General features: G+C 36.2%; 1 protein-coding gene across 1 annotated transcript in view; it reads right to left on the bottom strand.

Annotated features, from left to right (window-relative positions):
* Positions 1-10,274: 10,274 nt before the first annotated feature.
* Ttc21b (tetratricopeptide repeat domain 21B) overlaps positions 10,275-11,046 on the bottom strand; it is a 60,438-nt gene continuing 59,666 nt past the window's right edge. The window contains exon 31 of the mRNA XM_010606892.3: positions 10,275-10,704. Within this exon, the coding sequence (XP_010605194.2) occupies positions 10,627-10,704 (78 nt within the window). The 3' untranslated portion in view covers positions 10,275-10,626. The remainder of the gene's footprint in view (positions 10,705-11,046) is intronic.

The raw sequence follows: 11,046 nt of genomic DNA, 5'->3' as shown, positions 1-11,046 counted from the left end.
AACAGCCTAGTAAAGACAGGATCAGGCAAAGATGACAGTAACTTTAGCAGACATTTTTGAAGAAGAGAAGGATTTTTGTGTGACCTTAAGTGTCTCCTTATGGATTGGTTATGACTTGCAAGGGAAAAATAATAGCTATGTAGTGGAGAAATTTGATTGAGTAGCCAAAAGTCACCAACATGGGCTAAGGGACATGGATATTTCCAGATGTCCCACTGTGAGGAAACAGCATTACTTATATAGAATTATGGCCAAGAATGCTTAGCTCAAACCAAATCATGAAGAAGTATCAAGCCAAAAATCTGAAATATTCTATTAAAAAGATTAGCAGAGGACTATATTCTTCAAAAATGTGTTTGCTAAAGACAAAGGAAGGCTTTGGAAATGCTGCAGATTAAACAAAACAAAAGAGGCAAAGAAGCATGACAAGAAATTACAGTATCCGATCCCAGAATAGTTCCTGATTGGGGGGTAAAAAGAAAACTACTGAATCAGTAGGCCCAAAATAATGGTAAAGTATTTATATCCATGTTAAGCTTACTGAAACTGGTTAACTGTACTATGATTATATGAAAGTACCTACACTCCTAGGAAATACACACCACTGAACTAGAGAAGAATACAAGGATGTGATGCTGTATGCATCAGAATATTCACAAAAGGACATTTTATATATGTTTGTGTGTTTGTACATACCAAACTTTATATATCTAGACAGATAAAATATTAGCAATACTTTAATATGCACTTGGGTAAAAATGTATCTTTATATTGTAGGTACTCTTTTTTTTCATTATTTAGAGAATACTTTATTAGTTTCTGTCATCAAACCCACGTAGATATGACCTTACATGTTTAGTACAATGTGCTACCCCTGTACACATGGAAAAAAATAAAAAATAAAAATAAAAAAAATAACATTTCTAGACCAATATGGCTGTCCATTTCTGTACAATGCCAACTCAACACAGTAAATTGGGATGACTTTTTCCAAAGTTGACAGCACCGTTAAAGTTTCCCAAAATTCAATTTATATGTATATATGTTTATATAAAAAAGACTAATAATAGCAGTATGTTATGCATCGATAGCAGCAATAGCTTTTCCAGGTTCTGCAGTCATCTGAGCAAAATTATAGACATTCAGCACATTCCATTAAAACAAAACAAAACAAAACAAAAACAAAGAAAATAATAATATCCAGAAAACAGCAAACTTCTGTTGCTGTTGTGGTACCTGGCACCATTTTTTTTATTAGCATCTTAATCATCATCTGGAAAGAGAACATTCTAGAGTAATATCATTAAATGTAGCTCTGATAAAGCATGGTCCCCATAGGTACTCTTTGACTTTTCAAATTCATTCAACTTTCTATAAGTTTGAAATGGTTTCTAAACGACAAGTTTAAAAAGTCAAATTTATTTTGTAGTTTTGTGGAAACAAAATTTTTATTGGAACTAGAATAAGGAGTATATGACATTTTAAGAGAGCTATGAAGACAATAACCGAAGACGTACAAGACACTGCACTTTATAAGAGGCTATGGATTTATGTGTTTAATACAGAGAAGTGACATCAGAATCCGCACACATCCCCTTTGTGCCATTTCTCCCCCTCGTGTGGTATTGTTCAGTCATTTCAAATTTGCTCTTGGGTTGTCTCAATGCACTGGAATTTCCCCTGCCCCAGTAAATTCTTTCAGATTATCTTCTGCAGTTTGTGACTTCAGTGTGTAAAGGTAGACGGAAAAAATTTAAAGAAACTGTATGTCAGGGAGAAATTTTAATTAACTAAAACAATTTGAAGTATTTAACTCAAGGCATATGAAAAGAGCATTTATGAAACTGCTTAGACTTTCAATTCATTTTTTTCTTCAAAGTTCTTGAGCTTAGTAAATAAGGAGAATAAAGACATTCCATGTACAGGAATCTAATAAGTTCGTTGAATATAAATATTATATGCCATAACTTGAGCTAAGATTAATAAAATCAACACAAATGAAAATCAGGATGAGGAAAGGGGGGCAGAGGAAGGGAATTAAAAAAAAAAAAGTTGTAGTATGTACATGTACCCACTCCGTGATGCTCGTAAGCTACATGTACAGCAAACATATACTAATAAAAATATGAAAACAGCATGGTACTGGCAAAGAAACAGACCTGAGGATCAGTGGAACAGACTGGAAGACACAAAAACAACTCCAGATGTACTCAGCTACCTCATCTTTCACAAAGAAGCTGACAGTCCCCACTGGAGGAAAGATAGCCTCTTCAATAAATGGTGTTGGAAAAACTGGATCTCAACCTGCCAAAGATTAAAACTAGACCCTTATCTTTCACCATGTACTAAAGTAAAATCCAAGTAGATTAAAGATCTAAATATTAAAACAGAAACACTAAACTTGCTGGAAGATAAGTTAGGTAGAACTCTGGAAGACATTGGCATAGGAAAAGACTTCATGAACAAATCCTCAGTAGCATGGCAACTAGCAGAAAGAATCAACAACTGGGATCTCATCTTATTAAAAAGCTTCTGCACTGCAAAAGAAACCATCAACAGAACTAAGAGACAACTTACAATGTGGGAAACAATGTTTACCAGCTGCTCCTCAAACAAAGGACAATTATCTAGAATATATAAAGAACTCAAAGCAATCAGCCCCCCAAATATAAAGACCCAATTCAAAAATGGGCATCTGAAATGAACAGACATTTCTCAGACAAAGAAGTAAAAACAGCAAGTAAATATATGAAAAAATGTTCCACATCACTGGTCATTCGAGAGATGCAGATGAAAACACTGAGATTCCACCTCACCCCACAAAGAATGGCTGCTATCAAGAAATGAACCAATATCAAATGTTGGCAGGGTTGTGGGGAGAAAGGAACCCTTCTCTGTGATTGGTAGGAGTGCAGACTGGTGCAACCACTTTGGAAATCAATATGGAGATACCTCAAAGAGCTGGGATTAGAGGTTCCATTTGACCCAGGCATCCCTCTGCTGTGCATCTTTCCAAAATAATTAAAAGAATCATATCGTAGTGACATATGCGCACCTATGTTTATAGCAGCACAGTTTGTAATAGTTAAAACTTGGAAACAGCCCATTTGCCCATCAGTTGGAAACTGGATAAAGATGATGTGGTTTTTCTATAAAATGGAATACTACTCAGCCATAAAGAAAGAGAAATTAGAGTCATTCATAGGAAAATGGATACATATTGAAGATATACTCCTAAGTGAAATAAATAAGTCACACATGTATAAATACCAAATAGTTTCTCTGGTGTGAAAAACTATAATAGTACACAAGGTCTTAATGGGATAATTAACAATGTGAAATAGGAAGAAAAGGGCTAAAGGTGTAGGGAAAGTGGAAAGGGTAGAGGAAAGGGAATAAGGGAAAAGAAAAAAATAGGAGAAAATGAAAAAATAGAAATAAAGTGTTTATAAATGGGGAGGGGAGGAGGGGGTGAAGGGAGGGCAGGGACAACGGGAAAAATGAGGACCAAGACCTGTCATGTAAAGGTACAGTATCCCAGTAATGAATATAACTGTATTGTATACCTAGAATGTACCAATAAACTCAATAAAAAGAAAAAAAAATTAATTAAAATACAAAAATAAAGTGTGAAATAGGACTGATTAGCCTGTCCCATTACAGGTGAAGTTGCTACTGAATACTTATTTCACAGCACTGTTTGTGCTTCAAGTGTTTCTTTTTTTTTTTTTAAAGTTCTCACATCATTTACTCTTTAAAAATAAAACTAGGCTGCCTCTGGTGGAAACGGAAGTAGTAATTACCTTCTTAAAATATCCTTATGTTTTTTTAAAAAACAGAGTTTCTTTAACATTGCCAAAATAATTTCCTTGAAGAAAGATAAAAATAACATACACACTATTTGAAAACAGCCTGGTTTAATGATTGCCATCTATTCTATGGTTACACCACTCAGAAGAAGACATTTAGAACCTGATCATTACTCAGCTTTCCTCGTTTATGGGATCAAATTGCTTTCATGGGCATTGTGCCAGATTCACTGATGTGCACTGTAAGGCAGATTGGAGGCTGAAGCATTTTTCTTGAAAACATCTGGTTCTTGAGAACAGTATTAGAAGGTGGGTACTACAGTTTTTGCTCCTAACTATGATTTATTATGTTACAGTTATCCACCTCTAATCTGGCAGGCAAACTTCCAGCAACCACAACCAGGAACTTGAAATGAGTGAGAAAACAGAGCCCAAGATCTCATGCACACGCATGAAAGTAGTGCTCTCCTTAGGTCAAAGTCTATTTTATTTATTAGAAAACTATGGGAGCCAATTATCAAAAGGGCTCCTTGGGCCACCTTTATTGTGGCATCAAGCCTGGCTCATGCATTCCTCTGAATCTGAATTCTTCCAAACATCTCCCTAACTCCTTTACTCCTACTCAGGTTTCCCCATCTTTCACACGATAGAAGTAAAAATAGGTAGGAAAGAGACCAGGAGAAATCATAATTTTAAAATTGTACTTTTCAGAACACTGAAACTTTATGACACTAGGTTACCCAAGGTTATCCATATCTGCCCTGCACAGGATACTTTAAATTTCTGTGGCTGGTTTGTTTTTGCTTGCAGACTCATCACTATGAAAATCCCTTTGAGATACTTTTAGTTGAGTTTGGTTGATAAGGTACAGGGCAGGAACCTAGCCATTAGATAGAGATACAGACTCAAAAGTTTCAAATAATGTTTTTAGGCAAAACATCCTAAATTAACCATCTTAAAAGACAAATAAACAAACAAACGACTGGGCCTACGCCTTGCTCCATTAAAATGGGCCATCCTTTCACACGTAAAATGAACCCTTATTCACCTGTGGGTGCAGTATTATTTTCTTCTATACATTTAGCCTGATCTTCCTATAGATTTACAAATTCTACAGATTCCCACCACCAAAAACAGAGCTATTCTCAGAGCTAGACTATAATGTGCTTCTCTCTAGAGGGCCCACATTCTATTTAGTTTGGATATCAATTTTCAGTGCCGCCTAAAAAACTTCTTTAGGCCTCTCACTGGCCTGTCCTGAAATTCTTTTAGTGTGATGGACGTCAATGAACCTGTAGCCTGCTGCAGTTTCTTCATCTCCACTTTGGAGAACCTCTTTGGACCCTGTCGGGTGACAAGTTTTTCTTATATGTTCAATATTTACTGGATTTTCTACTTCCTGAAATCTGCAATTAAATTAGATTACATTTCATGAGAATGATTAGAAAACTGTTAAGTATTTAGATCTGAAAGCATATTAACTTTTAATTTTTTTATTCATCTTTCTCAGCAAAATACTGTAGGTTTAAACAACAAACAAATCAACACATTAAATCTCAATCAGGTTGCTTTCTAAAGAACAAAAGTAAAAACAGAACATCAACAAAAAACTATTTTTAGTGAATATATTATTACTTTTAACTTTACGGATGGCAAATAAATAAAAATTATATTTTTCACTCAGATGTAACTATTTTAACAATTGGGTTAGTTTTATTTAATCTTGAGTGTATATGGGATGTGATATGTGTGCATGTCTTTTAACTACTGAGATGATGAACATTCAAAATTTATAGCCTAAAACTTCAATCCAATTCATATTTTTAATTTGAACTCAATAACATATCTGTGTCAATTTTTAGTAAACTGATATATCATTTGAAATTAATTTTCTGTTTCAATTTTGTTGTGAGAATTCTAACAGTTAAAACATTTTGAGAAAAGTTTAATAAATCCTTGAAAATAGTTTTCAATAACTACATAATAATTATTTAATGAATCTTAATTTATTTGGTCACCTCTTTCATGATGGATGTTTTGGTAATGATCAAAAAATAGTGAAAAATTGGATGTTAAAAAACTTTAAACCAGTCAGGCGTGGTGGGGCACACCTGTAATCCCAACACTCAGGTGTCTGAGGCAGGAGGATCTCTGTGAGTTTGAGATCAGCTTGGGCTACGTAGTGAGTTCCAGGTCAGTCTCAATCAACTACATAGTGAGACCCTGTCTCAAAATACCAAAACAAACAAACAAACAAACACACAAAACTTGAAGCTAAAAACAAGAAAATTTTCTGAATATTCTCTATGGTGAATTTTTCTAAATGTTCAACGGATAGGCTTTTACTTTGCACTGCAAATTGCTCCCCAGGAATGTTATCCTACTTGTACTAGCAAAACATGAAGGAGGTGATTTCTTGTGCCTTACTAACCTTGCATAAAAACCAAACCAAACAAAAACTATTAGCACTACCAATGCTACGCTGTACTATGTTACTCACAGGTCATGTCCAGTTCCAAAATAGGATAGTTCCTCTTAGATGATAAGTGGTTTTTTGGTTTCCATAATGATTCCATTATCTAGTTGAACTCTAGTACAAAGTTCAACCTACTTCTTCAGCTGTACTTGTATAAAAACTTTCAGATTTCTTCTATGTTATTGACTTTTGGGGAAGGAAGCTATTTCCAACCCTGTTCACTAAATTATAATTCAGTTAAGGTCAAAAGTACATTAAACGCACAACGGCTTCCTTTTCATGGTGGGGATTGTATCCAGATTCCAGATCTGTGAAATGCTCTTTCCTTTCTGTGGTGCCCCTCCTGCTCCATTCTGACTGTTGGTGTCAACTTTCATTTAACAGGAATGAGCCCTACTTCCTTCAAGTGGGCACCTTTTAGAGCAACGTAGAATCATGGCTGCCGAATTTGAGTTCTAATTTTCACATTTTCCCGAACTTCAGCATGCCACACAAACCTATTCTGAACAAAGGAAAAAACAAAAACAAAAACAAATTCAGATGGTACTAAGTGCTGTACAGAGAGTTCAAACGGGCTGGTGTGATACAGAATGGCGTGGTGGCTGCTTCACGCTGTGAGCCTGGACATGACCACGGCCTCTCTGAGGAAGCGGTGATAAAGAGAGTGTAATCAAAAGAAAGCAAGCCTAGAGAGGGAAGCTTGGAGAAAGGAAGTGGGTGTGAGCCAGGGAGAGAACAGGAAGAGTTCTAGGGGATGTAGGGCAAAAACTATGTTCAGATGAAATGATGTGCGGCATGTGGTTTAGCGTGTTGGAGGATGGGGAGAGAGCAAAAGAGAGAAGGAAGTGGAACACCTAAAGTCTCGCTTCCACTCCGCGGAGCGTGAACATCCGAAAGGCCTCCACGATGCTGAGTCCTAGAGCCCAACGAGGGCTCGGGACGCAAGACCCAGGGCCTTACTTCCAGGAGTCCTGAACAGCCAAAAGGGCCTCCATGATGCGGGGCCTATAGCTCAGCGATTGCTCCAGGAGCTTGACGTGCAGCGAGAATCACCCAGGAAGGAACGCACTGGACTAGGTGGAAAACGGACCTTTATTAGCCTGGCCAGACGGCACTCCCGGAGCCAAGGAGCTCCGAGAGGCAACTGCTCAGGGGCATAGGCTGTGTTTATAAGGGGATAGGCAGGGTGGGGGTCTATACTCAAAGCAAGTAGGTGGGGGCACTAGGCAGTCACGTGTTAATGGTTAACAGATGCTTACAGAATGTCCCAAGGTTTTCAAAACATTCCTTCTGGGCAGACAAGGAGTGAAACAATCTTCATCTATTTACCCAGACCTACTGAATGTTTGTTCACCTGTTAATTTACATTAATCACAGTGGAGACTAGGATTTAAGATTACAAAGTTATGTAGTCCCTCAGAAGGAATGAGAATCCTGAATGCTGTCTGGCTGAACTTTCTGTGTAAATTTACTTGTTCTTTTACTGTTTTTATTCATGAAGGTTTTTCTCAGTTGTAATTAGTACTTGGTCCTGCTGTGATAATAAATAAATAGAGCTCCTAATTAAAAGCCTGAGTACATCAGATTCATTATAAATTTTGTATGTTCCATTTAGTCCATTCAACCTGAGATTCGTCATTATCTTTATATACTTCTTTATAAATGAGAAAACTAAGGCTCAGAGAGCCTTTGTAACTTCAGAAAAATAAAAAATCGAAGAGATATAGCCAAAATTAAAATCCATGCTGATCAGACCTACAAAATGGCAAAACCATGTTTCTGACTGCTCAACAATTAGACCTGTCATTGATAGGCTTTACATTGTTAAGAACTATTTGTTCTATTCATTTCATCTTGTTCCTCATTAGCTGATTATTTCTGTCACAGGACACTTGCTAACCAGTGACAGACAAGGCGATTTTAATGGACACACTCTTTCTTATGGAAGGCATGTGCATATCATAAATAGGTGTGGCCTTGGCTAGGTCAGTTCCTAATCCACATTCTGAACATCTCTTCTGTGACCTTGAGCATCATTTATTCCAAGTTTTATCTTATTTGAAAAGTAAGAGTATTAATGCTCTTGAGAGTTGAGTGAAGACATAAAGAAAGCAATAATACAGAAGATCCTAATAAGATTACTGACATTTAGAAATGGGAAGAAAGGAGCTAAAGGTGTAGGGAAGGTGGGATGGGTAGGGGAAGGGTAATAAGGGAAAAGAAAAAAAATGTGAGATAATGAAAAGATGAAAATAAAGTGTTTGTAGATGGGGAGGGGAGGAGGGGGTGAAGGGAGGGCAGGGACAAGGGGAAAAAATGAGAACCAAGACCTGTCATGTGGAGGTACAATATCCCAACAATGAATGTAACTGTACTGTATCCCTAAAATGTACCAATAAACTCGAAGCTGAAAAAAAAAAAAAGCAAAAAGGCCCCTAGAATGGCAGGTGAAAGGGAGGAAGGGAGTAAGATAAGAAGGGAGGGAGGGAGTGAATGAGGACAGGAGAGAGGAAGAACTCTCATTTCACAGACAGCCAGACTTCGGGGGCTCATCTTGGCAGGAAAACATATGCCCTTCTTTCTCTGTCCAACTTCCCTGAGTCTAGTATCCCATGGTGCACATTCACTTAACTACTACTAAAGACATTCTGTTTATATGATTCTTTAGTCAGCTCCAGTCACTGTAACAAAGTACTGAACATTTGTTGGATCGACAGTAACAAATTCGTCACAGTTTGGAGGCTGAAAGTCTCCATGCCTTCAATGCTGCGATCATGATCCCCATGTAGTCCTGATGGTGAGGGCCTGTTCCAGTTTGCAGCTCTCTTCCCGTGTATTCTCATATGGTGAAGAGAGCGAGAGAACCTCTGGGACCCCTTTTATAAAGGCACTAATCCCATACATGGTGGTTTCATTAACTAATTACCTCCCAAAAGCCCCCTCTCTTAATGTCATCACATTAGGGATTAAGATGTCAACATATGCATTTGGGGGGGGCACAAAATTCAGTCTGTAGTAATATTCTTGAGAATATGTAACCAGAGGTTGTAGCTAAATGGGAGAGCCCTTGTCTAGCATGTGTGAAGCACAAGGTTCCAATCACAAACAATGTTCAGGTGGAAAAGACTATTTTGCCCCTGCATTAGGGAGGAAGAAACAATTTTCGTAGTTCTAGATCTGAAGAACAGAGATAATACCTATATTCTAAGCTTATGAAGATCAACTATACAATAAATATGCACACATTTTGGTAAATATGAAATATTTTATAAATGTTATTAGTTTATATATATAATTTGAACAAAAGGACCCTGAAAAATTGGAGAAACAATCAGAAACAAGAAAACCTAGTTAAAATAAACATGGGACATTTCAAGTAAAGTAGAAAATGATTTTTTAAAGTACCCGTGTTATCTGCAAATGAAATTGAAGACTGCATTTACTGCATTTTAAAAGAACCCAAAAAGATGTAGTTATAAGTTAAAAAATAATGCTGAGAACTGATCTTGCTAACTTTGGATAAAAATTTTGCACTGTATGTTTTCAGTTATCACTAAATGCAACTTATCACCCATCTCTGCCAGATGATGTGGTGTCTGGAACTGCACAAAACCTAGTCTTCTGGTCTAAGGCTAAATATTACCTCTAAGAGTTTACCTATTTACATTGATTTCAGGCAATGATTATTTAACATCACAATGTCACTGATAGCAAGAAGCATAAGGCCATCAAAGAGATGGGAAACACTCCGCACTTCTCCAGGGAAGGTTTTTCTAAGAAACTCTCATTTTATGCAGTATTATTCTTTAACACTGTAGACAGCACAGGATATAATCCTGATTTTGTAAAGCTTACTGTGTCTTTTGAGTTTCAAGAAGAATATAACTCATATATTTATAAAATCTTTATTAAAATATATTTTCAAAATACATATTGTCTTTTTTCATAGATGAAGATTTACTTAAGCCTTTAAAACATCATTGGAATATAACAAAAAACTAACACAGAACCATGCAGTTTAAATACAAATGATTAATATTCTTTAGAGAAAATATATTATTTAGATTTTAACAAAAATGTTCTTTACAGAAATGAGAAAGTTTTACTACAGAGCTACTATATTTGCAGCTAATCAAAAAGAGTAGTTCTCATTTAACTTCTCCATTAGAAAACTCCAATTTCACATAGTATCTTTCCATATACAGCAGCAGCCTCTGCTGGAGAAAGAGAAATATACTCTTTAATGAAGGATTAGCTCACACCTATCTTGAACTGGAAGTACTCAAAGTTGATTCCTTTTATTTCCGGTTTCTTCAATAAAGTAGATTAAAATCATTACTTTCAAGGTCTTAAAGATGCACGGGCCTTATCAAGTATATCCTTCCTGATTTTGGGGTAAGTTGGATGTATTTCAAGAACCTGAAAAGACAAAACAAAAACAAACAAAACAAAAAAAGAACTTGTAATTATTGAGATGCAGGGTGCTACCAAATTTACTATAGATGAGTACTACAGTTGAGATTTTGTCGCATTAATACTAAAGCTATAACATTTTTCAAAGATGACATTTTAGGTATAACATGATGACTCATTTATACTAGCAGATGACATCAGTAGAACTGAATACCACTTGTGGAAGATATAACATATAACTGCTTCCTTAACAGACAAGTTATACGAAAAAATTACATTATCCACAATTTAGCATATTTTAGTAATTTATCTACCTATAACATTTAATAACATCTTGGAGAGTGATTT

Source organism: Fukomys damarensis, unplaced genomic scaffold (assembly GCF_012274545.1).
Source record: "Fukomys damarensis isolate Sample0158 unplaced genomic scaffold, DMR_v1.0_HiC HiC_scaffold_26, whole genome shotgun sequence".
NCBI classification, from domain to species: Eukaryota; Metazoa; Chordata; class Mammalia; order Rodentia; family Bathyergidae; genus Fukomys; species Fukomys damarensis.
Note: the sequence above shows the minus strand (reverse complement) of the source record. Positions and strands in the feature narration are given on the sequence as shown.